Source organism: Anabrus simplex, chromosome 12 (genome assembly GCF_040414725.1).
Source record: "Anabrus simplex isolate iqAnaSimp1 chromosome 12, ASM4041472v1, whole genome shotgun sequence".
NCBI lineage: Eukaryota > Metazoa > Arthropoda > Insecta > Orthoptera > Tettigoniidae > Anabrus > Anabrus simplex.
Window position 1 is genome coordinate 51448610 of NC_090276.1, and position 20444 is coordinate 51469053.

At 39.3% G+C, this 20444-nt stretch overlaps 1 protein-coding gene across 1 annotated transcript in view; it reads right to left on the reverse strand.

The window, feature by feature from the left end:
* The window catches only part of jef (major facilitator superfamily domain-containing protein 6 jef), a 127047-nt gene extending 107887 nt beyond the window's left edge, over positions 1-19160 (reverse strand). The window contains exon 1 of the mRNA XM_067156047.2: positions 18760-19160. Within this exon, the coding sequence (XP_067012148.2) occupies positions 18760-19160 (401 nt within the window). The remainder of the gene's footprint in view (positions 1-18759) is intronic.
* Between the last annotated feature and the right edge of the window lie 1284 nt (positions 19161-20444).

Consider the following 20444-nt stretch of genomic DNA (forward strand, 5'->3'; position numbering starts at 1 on the left):
CAAGTAGTCTACCTACTCAAAATTTACATTAAAGGAACACCGTCAAAACAGTTTCTAAGTCCTAGCCATGTAGTTCACCGTGCGCTAATCCGTGCAGGCAATTTCCCATGCATCACGGAGGAGCGGGTAGCCTACATGGTCAAAATTTAGAGAACAGTGGAGCTAAATCTTCACGATGCAGTACACACGCAGGTGGCCGTTCGTGAATAACAGCCGGGAGATTATCCTTTATAATACAACTGCTCTGAATACAACTACTCTGTGTGTAGTTAGAATATACATCACATCCAGCGGTCAGGGAGGAGAGAATGGCTAAGCCTGACTTCCTTAGCTCCTAATTCTCCCTTCAGCTGGTATAACAATGGAGCCTCTGGCACGACTCCCAGGACGCAATTAGTAAAGTTACCTCCCCCCACCATATCAGATGCAGTCGATAATCCAATATCCAGCCAAGAGCTTATCGAGCTGTGCCCGAAGTCATTGCTTCGAAATGGGAATACATTGGAGGTCGTTTGTTGAAAAATCATAGAGCACATATTGGGTGTACTTATTGTTGTTGTTGTTTTAATGGATAGAACAACTAATTCGTCATCATTTCCTAACAAGAAAGCTAGAAGCCTAAATTTTTGAAATAATGAAGGCGCTGGTTAAAGAAATTGAAGAAGCGTGAGAGACTCGTTAGATTTCTCGAAAGATTCGCACTGTTGAGATCAGAATAGAAGGTGATGCCTAGAGCACGGACACTTAGGCATTCATATTTTAGAATGCAGACATACTGTACTAAGCGACAAGTATATTCTAACCCGGACAACGGTTCTGCTATGAGAGATTTGTACAAAACATTAGGTCCCGGCCTCTAAAATCCCCTAAAAGTTATGTTACTCTCGTTACGTTACGAAAGAGCGGGCTAGGCTACATCACCTACTCGCCAATTTAGTTTTCATTCTAACCTATTACTGGCTAAATATCTGGGCTTTATTGATGTACATGAAAATCGGGTCAGGAATGGAATGAATGAAGCTCTCGTCTAGTGGCCAGGATAGGAATTGTGCCGGCTGCCGAAGCCTGTTGCACTCCTCCCGGTCAATGATTACAAGACTGACAAATTAAATGAAATATTGGAGAGTATTGCTGGAATGAAAGATAACAGGGAAAACCGGACTACCCGAAGAAAAACCTGGCCCGCCTCCGCTTTGTCCAGCACAAATCGTACACGGAGTGACCGGGATTTGAACCACGGAAACCAGCGCTTGTCACGCTGCCGCCTGAGCCACGGAGGCTCCTTTAGTGATGACGATGATGATGGTGATTATTGTTTTAAGTACAGTATAATAACAATTAGACAAACATCCCGTTAATATTCCAGTAGTGATGAATATTATTATCGGTGTGCGTCCCGGTAACTATTTTTACGGTTTTCGGAAACACCGAGGTACCGGCACCAGACTTGTGTCCCGCAGGGTTTCTTTTATCTCCACCGAGCTCGATAGCTGCAGTCGCTTAAGTGCGGCCAGTATCCAGTATTCGGCAGATAGTAGGTTCGAACCCCACTGTCGGCAGCCCTGAAGATGGTTTTCTGTGGTTTCCCATTTTCACACCAGGCAAATGCTGGGGCTGTACCTTAATTAAGGCCACGGCCGCTTCCTTCCCAGTTCTAGCCCTTTCCTGTCCCATCGTCGCCATAAGACATATCTGTGTCGGTGCGACGTAAAACCAATAACAAAGTAAAACTTTTAACTCCCGGTAAATCTCCCAACAATAGGCTGGCGTATTGAAGCACCTTCATATACCACCGGACTGAGCCGCCAATTTGAGCTCAGGAGGTCATGGAGTAATGAAAGGATTTTCTTGCACCATTCAAAAATCCGACTACCCTTGCCGGGTCTAAACTCGCGATCTTGGGGTTCGGAGACTGAAACTCCGCTAGTGGGAGCTATTGTATAAAATCAATAATATTTTTTTTAATGCATGAGAAGTTGCCTCCGCCATCTCTCAAACGTCGAATATATCGCTGGCATTATTTAGAACATGTTTTGACAAGTGCAGTCATTTTTTAATGTATGAGATGTCTCCCGCGCGGGCTAACCAACTGTGAACTGCTTCGCAAGCTTTTAGAACAAGTATTGGGAATGTAGGCTACCCCCTGCTCTTCCATGCATGATAAGTTGCCGGTGCGGTCTATCAAACGGCGCCCTGCATCGACAAGATCCCACATTGAAAATACAGGCTACCCGCAGCTCTTAAATGCATGAGAAGTTGCCTGCAGAGTGTATCAAACGTCGAACTCCAATAAGATCTTGACCATTACAGTATTTTGACACAGTTGCTCTTCCATTCATGAGTAGTCTATCGAACGAAGGGCTTTATCATTATGATTAGAGTGCGGATTTCAGAAGACTGATAGCTTGGAATGCAAACTTATTTTAAGGAGTAGCAAGTGACTTCTATCCTACACAACGGTTCTGCTGTAAGATATACATCAACATTAGGGATAAAACGTATTAGATTCCCTAAAATGTATGTAACTTACCTACGTAACTGTACAGCGGAATACTCAACAAATCGACAATCATCTGTCATAGCTTTACTGGAGAGGTGTGCTAGGAAAATAAGGAGTGGGGTAGTTTATCCTTGTTTTCTTAACAGAACCCAAAGCTGCTGTTACATATGAGTCAGGCAAACCCACTGAAATGCATACACTAGGGGACATTATGACAAACAGTTTCACACTATTCATCACAGGAACTGGCTGCATAAGGTCTGATGCGACGTTGTAGATAGGGATGGGACAGATGGTTACTACCTAGTATTATGTCCCTGTGTATCCGTTCCACTGTAGTATTAGGATATAAAAGTAACATAATACAGCTTGCAGATCAATTTTAAGTAGTAACATTCAGTATACCCGTTACCTCCTATAGCCCCTAACCGCACCTTAGCAAGTACTTATAAATAGAAATACTATATCTTCATCTCGCTTTCTTCTCTCCCACTATCCCTTTCGCCAGCTCGTCACTCAAACTCTTAACTATTCCTAGAAAGTTTTTTGGAATGACCCATTTACACTCCGAGAACTAACACTTCGAGACCTTTCATGAAAAGCACCGTGGCTGTTACGTAGCTCTGTATTCCTAGGCGTACAAGATTCTATAGTTTAACAGACACTGGGACCCGAAATTATAAAATATGTTGATGATCAAATCTCATATGCAATTCAGATGCTGTCTGAATGAGAGATACTAAAATAGTCCTATCAGGCAAGACGTCATCAGAGTTCCCAGTACTTCATTTTGCTACTTGGTCTTTCTTTTACGTCGTACCGACTAATGATTTTACGGTGACGATGGGATAGCATAAGGCAGGACTACGACGGAAGAGACCGTGCCATGACTGAGGAGCATCCCCAGTATATGTTTTGTGTGAAAATGGGAAACCACCGAAAACCATCATCAGCACTGCCGACAGTGGGTTTCGAACCCCTATCTCCCGAATAAAAGATAACAGCTACGTGACCAAACCGTGTAGTCAACTCGCTCTGTAAATCCAGTATAGGTAAGGGTTATTCTGCCCGAAGGCAGGTCCGAACCTCCGCAGAGGTGTTCCTGAGCCGGAGTTTACGTGCGGTAGTGTGGCCAGTTCCTTTCCGCTCCTCCATTCCCTTACCCCCAACCAACAGCGCGTGGCAACCCATCCAACTCCTGACCACGTCCAATGTTGCTTAACTTCGGAGATCTCACGGGATCCGGTGTTTCAACACGGCTACGGCCGTTGGCAATCCAGTATAAAAGGGTCCAAAGTCTTCGTCTTCCACTATAGAAAGAAGGGTCGGAATATGCGGTGTAAGTGGGTTGTCCATCGTCTTTTCCTGTATATCATTCCTTTTCCTTTGTACTGGCAAAATTCATTATAGGAGCTGTTGCTGCACTACCTTACAGGTTGCTGGCTTTTCAGCACCTAATATTTGAGTACCATGTACATTATCAGAACTACATGAACTGTTAGATTATTTTAAAATTATATTTTATTATTATTATTAATATTATTATTCCTATATTATTCTTATTTTTATTTTTATTTTTATTCTTATTGGGTACCTTCTTTCAACGCGTTTCCGCGGAACCGTTTTCCTGACATTGAGTTTTTGTCCACATAAATTGTATCGTGTCTTGTGCTTATTGTCCAGAGCACGGAGTGAAACACGAGATGCGAAGTGGGAAGACCACGCGTAATAGTTTTGAGGAACTTTGAATAAGTAAAAAATATCTGTAACTCGCCAGCAGGTAACAGGTTAGGAATATCAGTACTCCCTCTAAATTGTTACAAAATTGTCGCTCGCACCTGCACCAGAGTGCGCGCGTAAAGCGAGCTTCTATGCTCCCTAATATCCGTTAGTCAATCAGAAACTCCTTACCCTTCCCTTGATTTCACTGTAACAGTTACTTTTTTATTAGGATTTCCGGTGGAAGATAATGTTTCTCGAACAGCTTACTATGATGGAATTAGGTATATTATCATGTTACGGTATGTAACCCCCTTCTCTAGTTTTAGAACAAGTATTGAGAATGTAGGCTACCCGCTGCTCTTCTATGCATGAGAAGTTGCCTGTGCGGTCTATCAAACGGCGAAATGTATAGTGTTCGAGAACAAATTGTTACAGCATATTGGAAATGTAGGCTACCCGCTGCTCTTTATTGTATGAGAAATTGCCTACAGAGTCAATCCAACGGCGAACTGCATCGATAAGAACATACAATATATTGACAACGGCAACTCTTTCACTCATGAGAAGTCTATCAAGCAAAGGGTTGTGTCATTGTGACTAGAACGTGAATTCTAAACATTAATAGATAGCAGCACTGATACCTCTGTCAAGGATGACACTCAGGGAGATAAAATCGGCGGAGGCGTGAAAACGTCTGGTCTGGAACACTAAATGCCGACCGACCGACCGATCGACCAGTATTATCGATACTATCGTCCATTCCACAGGCGCACTCGATTTTGGGTCCCATTTTGTTTCCAATTTATTCCTCTTATCAATGGTGTAGTCGTTGTTCAAAATTGGGCTTCATGATAATTTGTCGAATCTTTCACAACATATTCTTTTCAAAGAGACGTCCGTCGTTTCCGGCTCCATAAACTAAAATTATTATCTTGTTTTGTAGGATATTATATAGGTTTCCAAAATCATACTAACGGTTCAGAAATTAGAACGATTGCCTTTGAGCGTGGTACCGCCAAAATGGGATCTTATTTGGTGACCAACTTATTTGACTTTTAATAGTTCTGTTTGCAACAATACAAATATAATTGCGATATGATTAATAGATGCACAGATTTCAGAGGTGAAAAATAGCGCCACATTTTGTAACGGGCGTTTCAGCGCTAGAACACGCGTCGGACGAAAAAGAAAGACGTTTTCACGTCAAAAAACAAAGTAACAAATTTGATCGAGACCATACCACGACATACAGTCGACCTTGCCTCTGCAAATTGTATTTCTGGACTAGACTATCATGCGATATGTTGTGTCTGTATGTTCATTCAAACAACGTACTGGAATATTATACTTGCACCTGTAGGTTACCCGCTGTTCTGCCATGCTTAAGGGGAGTCAAGACTGAAATTTTGAACTTATACAATTTACTAATTGTGAAAAACCAATTTTAAAATAAATCCCATATTAATAAGATATAGCCCCACACAATTTGGAGCTGATTAATCAATTATTGACAAATAATTTTTAATTTTATATGTTGAATGGAAAATACTCCACGCGGCAACGTTTTCATTTTTTGGCTATAATTTGGCAAACTTGCGAAAAATACTCACAAATTTAAGAAACACTCTGGGTTTTGTAGTCGGGTATAAACTATTGGAGATATCATTTTCAATTTTACATTATTCATTAAATAGCCTAATTTAGGAACAAATTATAATAACATAGAGATCTACTTTTAATTCCTGTACACATTCAAATGCCGTCTTAAAATTTCAGGTGAAACTGATAAGACTGCATCGCAAGAAGCATTTTATAAATGAAAGTTATAAAGTAATTGGAAAGTTTTAAGAAACTTACTACCATTAAAACTGCCCTGGGTTGTAAATAACTCCCTCAGATGTCTTTCTCGTCTTATGCACAGTGTAGGCCTACTACAAGATAAATATATTCCAGCGGTGTTATTGAAATGGTAGACCGAAAGAATTTTGAAGGTAATGTTATCTGACAGCGTGAGTGAAAGTGGCGTGGGCTTGCTCTGTATCCGCCGTACTCTTACCATTTAAACACAGCATTACTTAGATATTTAAAAATGGCGTTGGGGAAAAGCTGATCACGGGATTGAACAGAGGAAGAATTTGGGGATTTTTTAAGATTAAAAATTGAAAATTGGAACTTTTTGGTCGAAAATGTAACATTTCAGTCAGAACTGCCATTAAATATTTGCAAGAATCATCTATCGACAGCGTACCGTGTCTGTAAGATTTGGAACAAGCGTTTAGACATTGTAGTCTACCCCCTAATATACTGAATACAGCTGAAGGGTTGCATGCGATGTTTAACTAATATAATGCTGTCAATTTGAAGTTAAAATCAACTTGGAGGATACTGACACTGAACGGTCTAGGGACATTCGTTTCATGGACCATAAGTCAGTGGAAGGAAAAGGGGGAATTTTTGACGTTTTCCTCTAAACAGGTTATCTTGTGATAAGGGAAGGAAAATATGTGAACATATATCTTCTAATCGTTACCGGCTACCGCTATGGTAACCAGAATTCTTAAAATCCACTACTTTATGTGCAAATCACGGCCTGATATAAATACATTTATATTCTTCTAGTTGAATCAATCCATGCTAAAAGAGCCTCAGCCTTAAAATTAGTTAAGGCTATAAGATTATTATTATTATTATTATTATTATTATTATTATTATTATTATTATTATTACTAAAATTAGCTAAAACGATTTAATTCAGAAAACACGTCCTGGAGGAGGTTAGATGATTCATTTTATGCTGAAAGACTTCGATCTGCTGCGTGTTTAGCATAGAAATAGCATGTAAACAAAGTTTGTTTTAATTTTACAGGTAACTGTAATTCAACGCAATTACTTTTAAGCACACACACATATATATAAACACATTTGGGGGGAGGGGGGAATCGGGTGACTATTTGGAATTACCGGCATTAGTTTCCAGGACACCATTGTAACCATGGTAACCAGTCAGTAGCTTATTTTTCTCACTGTGCGCTTTCTTTCTGTAACTAAGAGCTTGAGAAAATCTCGTACCAAGTGAAACCCGTTCTACTGCTCAGTCAGAATTAAAATCCTTGAACTGGCCGGAAAACGAACCCATAACCTGGGATTAAGAGACAGGCAGTCTACCTCTACACCAGAAGACTAGATGATGATGATGATGATAATAATAATAATAATAATAATAATAATAATAATAATAATAATAATAATAATAACATTATTACTATTATTCATGATGTCATAATTTTGTCGTGTCATTAAAATATATAAACTCACTCAACGCGCGTTTCAAAAGGTACCTTGTCTTTCTTAATGAGGAGAAAACAGAAAACGGAAACACGATGCATCAACATAACAGGCGTATCGGACTCCACCGATCTGATAAATCAGCTGTTGCTGATCATTCCTTAACACCTGGTCATGATGTCATGTTCCAAGGAGTGGATCTTCTAGTCCGCAAAAAGCAATATCGCCTCAGAATCATCAGGGAGACGGTTGAAATACGTGAAAATCCAGATACTGTCAAGTATCAGAACCATGAGAAAGTGATTCTTTACTGCTGCCATTTGTTGTCCCTAGCATGGAGCTAAGGTGGCGTCCCTATCACATCTTAGGGCACTATTTTAAGTTCTCCGTTGCTTTCTCTTAGCAACCATTGACGTGTCGTGTTTCCGTTTTCTGTTTTCTTCCAATGAAGAAAGACAAGGTACCTTTTGATACGCGCGTTGAGTGAGTTTATATATAGATAAATAACACCGCAAGTGTTGCATCATGCACAGTTACACGAGCAGTGATAATATTAAAGTGTGACCTCGATATATCGAATCACCTCGGGAGATTTTCGAGCCATCGAAATGTCGAGATACAGAGAATACCGTTTTTGAGCATGTATAGCACATAATTGAATCATATGTATCTACGGGCTTATACTGAATACATTATTTTTAACAGTACAGGTATTTAAAATATACAGACAAACTCTATTTTAGAACATAACTTTAATTATAACCCTTATTACAGTCACTTTTTAGAAGACAGGATACAGTACATACAGCAGTGGAGCAAGAAACATACCTCGGTTAACACCTTTGGAAAAAAATCTGATAGTTTCTTCTGTTTGTTACGGTTAACCTTTCCTCCCTTCACGTTGAAACTTCTCGGCAGTACCACGCAGCCGAGATTCGTAAATGGAGCTTGTCATCCGCGACTTCGGGGGTTGGTTTTGTACGTGACCGATAATTAATTCGCACCGGAGAAACAGGGAGGAAGCTTCGCCGATTTTACGATCACTAAAATTTTCATTTTTTCTGTTCCCGTCATATTAGCTTCCAGCATCACTGTAAACGTTTATTTACCTGTTAACTGTTTAACACAAACCACAAATACCGTATTACACAGTTAATGTTGTACAAAATTCGAGTTGCAATGTTTGCTTCGAGAAATCGATAAATTCGTGTAACCGAATTTCGAGAAATAGAGAAATAAATACAGGTGAAGAGTAGGACAAACGGCCGGGAAATTTAGGTTACTTCGAGATACTGAAAATTCGAGTCATGGAGTTTCGATATATCGAGGTTTGAGATATCGAGGTCCAACTCTATTATTATTTCACTTTCTTACATTTCACGAGTCTTACCATTACCTTGTAGATACACTCATTTTCTTTTCGATTTATCGCAACTCTTTACATCCCCTGCATCTCGTAGGAGGCTACTAAGAGGGGAGCAACCAAAAAATCTGTACTCGCTCTCTCGTCTTTTACAGCGAAAAACATATCCACGATTCTATGCTTTTCCGTGTACCGAAGTAAATGTGCGAGTACGATTTTTTTACTGTACTCTTCCCATTACTGGAGCCCCATCAAGAGCCGAGGTTACGGATAGTGGAATCCTTTACCTTCCACCCCTCCACGGGCCTCTATGGTATGGGGAATGGAGAAGGCTGCATACACACCGAGAGTGTATTACTCATTTTAAGTTGCGTGTAGCGTGAAATGTCATGCACAGCACCATATTTGCTTCCTGTTCATATCGAATTCTTTCTGTCATGCAGTCATCCTAGGCTAGCACGAGACTGTTAATTTGAAGGCTTTATGAATGGATGTAATCATTGCTTGAAATTCAAATGTAGGAAGCAGTTCCATGACCTTAATAAAAATGACAATCCACAGCCTGTTTCCAGCCATTCGACCGGGTCAGTAATGGAATGAATGAAGCCCCCATCTAGCGGCGAAGACTGGAATTTTTCCGGCTGCCAGAGCCTGTCGCACTGAATTATCACTGACAAATGAAAATAAATGATATTGGAGAGTGTTGCTGGAATTAAAGATGACAGGGAAAACCGGAGTACCGTGAGAAAAACCTGCCCCACCGCCTCTTTGTTCAATACAAATCTCACATGGAGTGAGTGGAATTTGAACCACAGATCCTAGCGGTGAGAGGCCGGCGCTTTGCCGTCTGAGCCACGGAGGCTCTCCTTGACCTTAATGAAGAGTAAAATTCACTTGGAGGAATTCAGAATGCGTATAGACCTGTAAGAATTAATGAATTTATTTATTTATTTATTTATTTATTTATTTATTTATTTATTTATTTATTTATTTATTTATTTATTTATTTATTTATTTATTTATTTATTTATTTATTTATTTATTTATTTATTTATTTATTTATTTATTTATTTATTTATTTATTTATTTATTTATTTATTTATTTATTTATTTATTTATTTATTTATTTATTTATTTATTTATTTATTTATTTATTTATTTATTTATTTATTTATTTATTTATTTATTTATTTATTTATTTATTTATTTATTTATTTATTTATTTATTTATTTATTTATTTATTTATTTATTTATTTATTTATTTGCGATAGCATGAAGAATTATACATTAAAATATTATTGATTGCTACTGGTTTAACGTCGCACTAAACATCGAAGGTTTTCGGTGTCGGAAAGGTGGGAAAGGGCTAGGATTGGGAAGGAAGCAGCCGTGGCCCTAAATAAAATACAGCCCCAGCATTTACCTGGTGTGAAAATTGGAAACGACGGAAAGCCGTCTGCGGGGCTACCGATGACGCGATTCAAACCCACTACCTCCCGGTTGTAAGCTCACAGTTACGCGATTCTAACCGCACGGTCAACTCTCTCGGTGAAAGAAGGAACATTTCTCTATAAAAGGAACTGCGCGTGTTAAATGAATCAGGCGGCTATTGCATCATCCACTCGCCCAGACACGGCACAGCGAATAACCAGCAATTTGACCAAGGCTCGTACTGTACATTGCGAAGCGCTTTCGAGGATATTGTCCAGCCTGAAACTACTCAAGAGGCGAAAACTCACATAACTGAAAAAGCTTCAGTCTGTCTGCCTCAAGGCGCACCTTGGCTGGTTCATTCGGCCAATGAACGTAACTTCGAAAATTCGAGGACATTGTTCTTACGGATCTGGCGAGAATTTTTTAACATACTCGTGTCCCTATAATTTCATGAATGGTTGAGAGGGGCTCACCTGGAAGGAAATATTGTAACCAGTTTGGTGATTTGGTCATAATTGCAGACAGTGTGGAAAACCTGTAATCTAAGATCTTACAGCTTGAAAACAGGTTCAGATCCCCGGTATTTAGGAGTTAATAGGTCGGAATGCACACTAATTTGTGGAGTAGGAAGGGTAGCCTAGCCCGCACAACACTCCTGCAATGAGATTTGCATAACATTATTAAGTTATAATGCGAACTTACTGAAGCAAATAACAAATACAGCCTAGCCGCACAACATTTCTGCTATGAGATTTACATACATACACATTAGGGGTTACTGCCTATTAGAAAACCCCAGAAATGACGTTATTCTCGCTATATTTCATAAGAGCTTGCTAGGTGACACTTATTACCAATCAAATTAATTAATAATAATCTCACTGACTAATTTTACGATTTCCGGAGACGTGAGGTGCCAGAATTTTGTCCGGCAGGAGTTCTTTTACGTGCCATTAAATCTACCAATACGAGGCTGACGTATTTAAACACCTTCAAATACCACTGGATTGAGCCACGATCGAACCTGCCAAGTTGGGGTCAGAAGTCCAGCGCCTCAACCCTCTGAGCCACTCGACCCGGCACTAGTTATGTTTGTTTGCATCCCAAACTATTACTGCCTGAACATCTGCCTGTAATGATATCACTAGCAACATGTCCAAGACTAAAATGGTGTGTGGGAACACCGTGAGTCAACGCTTCTTGTGATTAGTACCGCAACGTGACAAATACCATGGTTCTACTTTACTAGCGATAAGTACCATTATGAGGGGCCGTCGACCTGGATTTTGGACCCCTTTAGACAACAAGCATCCTCGATTCAGCAGTATTGTGCTTTGGAAGCTGTCCCTTGGCCAGTAATACTATTGTTTATGATTGTTTCTGGGTCGGATCCACTGATTGTTTTAAATTCATATCCATTTCATTCATTATTCATCATCACGTTTTTTATTCTGGCCAGTGGATGATCTTGAACTTTTTATTTCGTACCATTAGGGGCCGATGACCTAGACGTTAGGCCCCTTTAGACAACAAGCAGCATCACAGGACATCTCATTTATTAGCCAAGACCGTGTGCGACATTATTGATCAATTTACAATGTTGCTACTTCCTTCCTCACTTATTATTTCATATTTTTCTGACAAATTATTGCTCTACGTACTCATTTTCACTCCACAAATACTGTACTGCAGATACAGTGGTCATTTCACTTACGTTTATTGAATTTTCCACTATATTCCGTTAATTAACATTGTAAGTGCGCAGCCGAAAACTTACGGATATGACATTTCTAGCAACGAAAAAGACCGATTTGTGCGACAATCGACCCTGCGGACTCGTTATAACTGGTTTTAACTGTATTTGTCTTTCTCAAATGAAGGTGTGTTCATATCGCAGTGTGCAGGAATCAATCTTGTCAGCGGCGGTGACGTAGGAGAGAGACAGGGAAAGTTTGATGGGAGCTGGAAGGAACATTACAGGAAGTTACGAAGTTTGCTGGCAGAAGGGAAACAGAGTTCAATGAGCCGGAAGTGTAAATAACCATAAACCTTATGTTGTATTATCTTTAGAGCGGCGTTTCTCAAAGTGTGTGACCCAAAGTTGCCTGCCTGTGTTGTGAAATAAATAATACATTGGAAAAATATGAGCACATAACGACAGGCCTGTGTGTTAATTATTTTAGTAATGTTATTTGTTAATTTTTGAGAACTGCGAAGATTTAATCGAAACCGAAGCACGTAGAAAGTTATGTCAGTAATTTAATTACTGTTGTTGATAGACTTAAATACAAATTGACCTTAACAATTTACTAAAGAGTATTCATCATGCTCTTATTCATAGTCATATACTTTACGTAGTACATATTTGGGAGGGGTTGGCAGTAAAGAGCTATTTCAGACAGTTAAAATTCTACACGAGAGAGCATTAAAAGTACTTTCTAAGCTACCTACATTGACGCCAACAAAATTTGTAATGTTCTTCCACTTGAGGCTTTACGTCAGGCTGTGATGGTCTATAAATTAATGTGTGACAAATTCTGACATTCATACAATACAAGAGGTATCAATAAAATTCACGTTGACTTAATTAATTCAACTAAATATGGCAACAAACCCGTATGGTACTACTCCGCACATGTGTACAACTCACTTCCCGAACATATTCGACAGGCTGCTTCATTTTCTGTATTTAAGCACAAACTTGTAAAATATTTACATAATATGCTGTGAATATCTCTGTTATCTGAACTATGCAACTTGTATAAGGTAAATATTTTGCACCTAGATATGTACTTTAAACTCTCTGTTATCTCTTAATTCTGTTACTTGTACGCAAGGTATGCACTGCACATATATGAGCCGCGGCTCGGGTGCCCTTTACGAGAAAATAATAAAACATATTTTAAAAAGTGGGAAAGGTAGTAGTGTTTACATTTTAACAATTGCTCAATACAGGGACGAATCGCAGACAAACACACCCGTAATTCGTAATCAGCAGGAAGAAATATCTTCCGTTTCTTATATTAATGTTGGTCAGTGCCGAAAATCCTTAGGCAACAGGTACGATGTTCAAAACTGAAGTAATAGTCTGTACACAGGGCTGACTGAACTACTAATTTATTCATTTTGTTGTTGTTGCTAATTGCTTTACGTCGCACCGACACAGATAGGTCTTATGGCGACGATGGGAGAGAAAAGGCCTAGAAGTGGGAAGGAAGCGGACGTGGCCTTAATTATGGTACAGCCGCGGCATTTGCCTGCTATGGAAATGGTAAACTACGGAAAACCATCTTTAGGGCTGCCGACAGTGGGACAGCTGATTTGCATTTAAGGCCGTCACTAAAGTGACAGGTCTTCGTGGGTCAGTTAATCCTAGTATCAACATATTTCTCTAGAGTTTTAGTGGTTTGTATACTTTCTGGTAAGGTTCATGACCTATAAAAATTATTCCCTAGTGTCTCAAAACCTTCCGAATTAAATGGGATGTGCCACAATATTCCACAGGGCGAAATAGTATGCCCTGAAGAAAAGAAGCGAAGACGCCGAGGTGCCGGAATTTAGTCTCGCAGGAGATTTTTACGTGCCAGTGAATTTACCGATACGAGCCTGACGTATTTGAGCACCTTCAAATACCACCGGACTGAGCCAGGATCGAACCTGCCAAGTTGGAGTCAGAAGGCCAGCGCCTCAACCGTCTGAGCCACTCAGCTCGGCATATTTTACTTGTAAGGGGCGAGGAACAGCCTACTAAAACATTGGACAAAAATGATACATAGACCGTAAGATTTTGAAACTATTCGGGGTAACCAACAAGTCTCAGGCAAGAATTTAAAGGAGATTTAGTCTCGAGAAATGTTTATGGAATGGACAGTATTAATTAAAACAATTAAATTCGGTACAGTGTATATAGTATACAAATCACAATACATTTTTAAAAACCGAGCTCGATAGCTGCAGTCGCTTAAGTGCAGCCAGTATCCAGTAATCGGGAGATAGTGGGTTCGAGCCCCACTGTCGGCAGCCCTGAAGATGGTTTTCCGTGGTTTCCCATTTTCACACCAGGCAAATGCTGGGGCTGTACCTTAATTAAGGCCACGGCCGCTTCCTTCCCATTCCTAGGCCCTTCCTATCCCATCGTCGCCATAAGACCTATCTGTGTCGGTGCGACGTAAAGCAAAATAGCAAAAAAAAATTTTTTTAATGACACGGTTCTTAGTATTACATGCTTCAGTTTTATAATTGGCTTTACGTCGCGTCGACACAGATAGGTCTTGTGGCGACGATGGGATAGAAAAGGGCTAGGAGTGAGAAGGAAGCGGCCGTGGCCTTAATTAAGGTAAAATGGGAAACCACGGAAAACCATCTTCAGAAATGCCAGCAGTGGGGTTTGAACCCATTATCTCCCGAATGCAGGCTGATTCCGACGTGACCTAAACCGCGCAGTGACCTGCTGGGTTTGTACATTTTTCTATATGCATTATGTAGGCAGTAGTGGAAAAAGTCTGAGGTAAAAAGGAAATACGTTGAATTACAATCACGTGAGAAATATTTTATCAATTATAATTACAAATTACTTTTTCAACAAGTAATCAGTTAAATAATGATTACAATTACCTCACATAACGCGAGTCTTTAGGAAATGATTGGCATTTCTTTACGCGTAAGTTACGTAAGTACATACATACATAAGGACACTGATTTTTATGTACTATAATTATGGAGAGATAGGTTAAAAGCACAAATAAGCATTATTCACTTAGTAACGACTTCGCATCTTTGTGAGTTTGTTTCGATTCCGACCGCATGATGTACCTATGCAAAATTATCCAGAAAGTGTTTATTTAATGTGTGTTAACATTGTGAAAATCTATTAGCCTGTTATTTACCTCCAAACTTTAAGGATTCTGTTAGCCTTCCTTACGTAAAATTATTAGAATATATATATATAACGCGTGTCGTGGTGTGTTTTCGGTAAACAAATTCTTGTAATATTTTAATTGATGCTTTCACCGCCCGTATTAATTTCACATGATAATATAGCGTTTGGGCTTTTGCCGTGTCAACCAAACAGGGAGAAAATCTTTACGTCTCACGGAGAATTTTCACCGCATCCTTAAAAGGAATAGACGTCTGTCCACGTGGAAGACTTCACTAAAAATGAGTAATTATATTGACAGCCAAATAAAACTGGACGTTTTGTAGCTATGATCACGATATTAACAATCACCAATGCAAATTTACTGACGGGTGCAACGAGTGTATGCCAGCCCGGACAATTGTTCTGTGATGAGGGTTGCATAAACATTAGGGGCCTGGCCTGTTAGAACTCCTGTAAGTTAGACTACTCTCCTACGTTACGAATGTATATAAATTTCTGTAATAATTTCTCTCTTCTATAAGTATAGGTACTCAAAATAAAAAGAGATGATAATAAAGTAGCATATATTGAAATAATGAGAGTATGTTTGATTAGATGTCATTAACAAATCACAGAGTTATTGGACAACAGATATTCTTATATAAATATTTCAAGAGAGTGATAGATAATCCAGAGTTTCTTCAGTGTTAAAATCGTTAACTTACGCTTCCATCGACACTTCTACTATATTGCTTCCTCGTCATTATTTTATAAAAATTCACCTGTTATAAGAATGTGTGAGATTTTTTTTCTAGTTGCCTTTACGTCGCACGGACACAGATAGGTCTTATGGCGACGATGGGCAAACAAAGGCCTAGGAGTTGGAAGGAAGCGGCCGCAGCCTTAATTAAGGTCCAGCTCCAGCATTTGCCTGGTGTGAAAATGGGAAACCACGGAAAACCATCTTTAGGGCTGGCGACAGTGGGATTCGAACCCATTATCTCCCGGACAAACTCACAGCCGCGCGCTCCTAACCGCACGGCCAACTCGCCCGGTGTGAGAAATTTGATAGAATGGTAATGCACTCTAATGAATTTGACTTTGCGGCACCTTTTTCTAAATATCATTTTCAATTAAAGGAATGTTTTCAAAAATAATGGAGAGCAGCGGAAGAGGTTGAGCATGACTACACGTGGAGCCGTGTGTTCAGGCAATTGTAGGTTAGAATGAAAGTATACTGACGGGAATAACAAGTATATAGTAGCCCGGACAACACTTCTGTTATGGGCAGTGTTGCCAACTTGGCGGATTTTCCGCTAAATTTGGCGGAATTAGAAGACTTTCGGCGGAGAAATATATCATTTAGCGGACAGCGAATTTTTGGGCGGAATTCTAGATTTATTATAGCGGAATTTAGTGTTTTGTCCATTTTACGTTTTTTTAAATTTGTACTCCAGTCTGTCTCCGAGCTATTCCGTATTTCTTGTCAGAAGCTAGCAGTCACATGAGGAAAACATGTTATTTGGATTTGATGTTATGAGATCATGGTATCATAAATTTGTAATCCGTGGGGAAAGGTTGCTTATCTCTTAGTTGACGAATGACGACAGATAATGAAACTGTGAGAGAGTAGCATTTACATTTCTGTGACTTGGTTCTAAAAGGACCAATGTCAAAAAACCTGTTTTTGAGCTATGAACATTTGAAGTTTTGCTTATAGTTTTCCAATTATTTTTTTCAGCAACTAACTTTAAATAACTTTATAGATTGTTTGTGGAAGGCACCTTATTAAACGCTAATTTTTCTATCGTATTCTTTAAAAATTGCCAGGTCTCTAATCTTTATTGGTAATCTAACATTATTGACAAGGGCTTGTTTATTTAAACGTTAACTGTTCGTTTAGTTCTTAACAGAGACATTGGCCCTTTTAACATGTTGCAAGCCAAGATAAAACGCGTTTGTATCAGTTAATATCTCAATTTCGATAAAAAATGACATTGGCCCTTTTAGAACCAAGCCACAGATTTATCCTACGAAGGAAGACCGTTTAATGCACTGGCCTGTTCTGTGTGTGGCCCTTGAGGTACGGGATTCACTTAGTTTGCACCCGGCAGTAAAACGCCTACAAGTTTTAGATCGCCGGCTCACAGGCAGGGGGTTGATCCCAGTGAAACTCACAGATCAGGTCAGTTGAGACATTGATTATTATTATTATTATTATTATTATTATTATTATTATTATTATTATTATTATTATTATTATTATTATTATTATTATTATTATTAATGCTCATGTTATTTGAGATCGGATTTCTCGGCGGAATTTTAGCGGATTTTTAGTAGTATTTAGCGGATCTTGAAAATACAAGTGACAGCACTGGTTATGGGGTTTGCATGAACATTAGGTATACGGCTTATTAGAACCACTCGCTACATTACATATGAGCTGATTAGACGACACGTCCTACTAGCCTAATTGGTTTGCATGCTAACCTATTACTGCCTAAATATCCGGACTCTATAGACGTCTAGGTGACATTGGCGTGTACTGGTAACGTAACCAGATAGTAATTGTTGTTTCAACTTCTTTAATTTAATATAGTTTGGTCTCTTTGAATACTTTTATTTCTTTACTAATATGGCTCCTTGGCTGAATGGTCAGCCTAGTAGCCTTGGGTTCAGAAGGCCCCGGATTCGATTTCCGGCCGGGTCAGAGATTTTAACCGATTATTTTCCCTTGTCTCGTGGAATGGGTGTTTGTACTATCCCCAACATTCGTCCAAAATACACACACACAACACTACAAAAACAGACAGTTCCCATACACGGCAGATAACGCCCACCCTCGTCGGAGGGTTTTGCATTAAAAGCGCGCTGCACCAGGCGAGCTGAACATGTCCTAGAACACTCCCGACACTAAAACCCGTACATTAAATAAATAAATAACAGATAAATAAAATCGTTATTTTTGTTTGTTAAAAACATTGATGTATGGTACGACATTTAAAATACAATTTTAGCAAATTTGACAAATTTATAAGTCATATGATTAAACTCCTGATAATGTTCTTGGGGATAACAGTTGTGCTTTATAAATTCTTAAATGATCACTGTTGTGAATAGCACTCTTGATGTTTTTGAATGTGTCTTGCGCCAATTATTATTATTATTATTATTATTATTATTATTATTATTATTATTATTATTATTATTATTATTAGAAATGAAGCTGTTAAAGCTTGTTACATGTAAAATAGGATCTGAACGCGTCAGCTGATTATAATATCGCCAAATTAATATTATAATGTCAATAGGACGTCGTGAAAGTATACGTATTAGGATAATATATATATTTATGTTTATGGTATTAAATAAGTCATTCTTAGTATTGCTGTTAGGCCTATTTACTATTATTTCCGTAAATGGTATATTACAGAAATTAGTATCTGGTCTGACGGACAACATTATGAGCAGTAGTAAAAGAAAAGTGGGTTAGACGATTGAAAACAGTTTTCCCGTACAAAGGGTTAGGGAAGAGGGCTTTGAGCTGTTCTTGTAGGAAAGAAACATTCAGTAGGGCTGTAGGAAAGACTCACCTATCAGCCAGGCTGCCCCAGAACGGCGCGGACAAGAACTCTACGAAAGGTCTTGACCCGATGAGTAGCCCACATTGTCCTGGATTCATTCCCATCTGTTTGAAGTACACTCCCATGAGCGGGAACAAAGAACCAAAAGCAGAATAGAAGAAAAAATAGAATGTCTTCACAATGAGTAACTCTTGATCCACAACGCCACATAATAACTCTAATACGTCGGATCTGCCTCTGATCTTATGAGTAGCTTCTTTAGGCTCGGGATATAATGTAGGATCGACTTCTCCTGTAGCATCAGGATCCACTTTGGGCCGTATGCCAGGCTGTTGTATTGGTGGCACTTGGTATTGTTGCTGTTGGGGGTAGCTACCCTCTTCGCTGACCATTCTATCCATACCCACCATTGCGAACGTGTGTCTGTTGGTGCCTTGGCTAACACTACAGCTCGTGGAAGTGAGAGAGACACGCCGGCTGAATCAATACAACAACGAGAGCAGGTCCTCTCACTCTAGCGGAGTGTGGCCTGCTGGGAGACCAAAATGGAACCGACCCAATCAATACACAGCCATCACATACTCCCACACACTTCAGAAACCCGTGTCAGTGCGTTCACAGAATGTATAGACACAACTACACACGTCTACAATGAAACGATGACAATATGTGAACGTAAATAGAAGTCAGAGGGCGGAGACGGCGTGATAGCAGATTATAATAGCAGCCAGGTGTAGGCCTAAATATTCTTACCTCCAGGGGCGTGACGAGTGTGCAAAGAGAATCGGGCCCCCTCAAATAAAACGCAAAACATATAAATAACTAGAGTCGAAGTCCGTTATAACGACACTCGTTATAGGCGATAGTCGGACAATCCGGTCCTTTTGTTGTTGCTAAAAACGTCATATCTGTAAGCTTTAGGCTGCACACTTACATGGTTAATTAACATAATTAAGTTCAAATTTCAAGAAACGTACGTGAAAAAAGTACTGTATATGCAATACACTATTTGTGGATTCAATCAATCAATCAATCAATCAGTCAATCAATCAATCAATCAATCAATCACTCACTACTGATCTGCATTTAGGGCAGTCGCCCACATGGCAGATTCCCTATCTGTTGATTTCCTAGCCTTTTCTTAAATTATTGCAAAGAAATTTATTGAACATTTGCTTTGGTAAATTATTCCAATCCCTAACTCCCCTTCCTATAAAGGAATATCGGCCCCAATTTGTCCTCTTGAAATCCAACTTTATCTTCATATTCTGATCTTTAGTACTTTTAAAGACACCACTCAGAAGTATTCGTCTACTAATCACATTCCACGCCATCTCTCCACTGACAGCTCAGAACATACCGCTTAGCCCAGCAGCTCGTCTCCTTTCTCCCAAATCTTCCCAGCACAAACTTTGCAACATTTTTGTAACGCTACTCTTTTGTCGGAAATCACCCAGAACAAATCGATCTGCTTTTCTTTGGAATTTTTCCAGTTCTTGAATCAAGTAATCTTGGTGAGGGTCCCATACACTGGAACCATACTCTAGTCGGGGTCTTACCAGAGACTTATTTGTCCTCTGCTTTACATCCTTACTACAACCCCTAAATACCCTCATAACCATGTGCAGAGATCTGTACCCTTTATTTAAAATCTCATTTATGTGATTACCACAATGAAGATGTTTACTTGTATT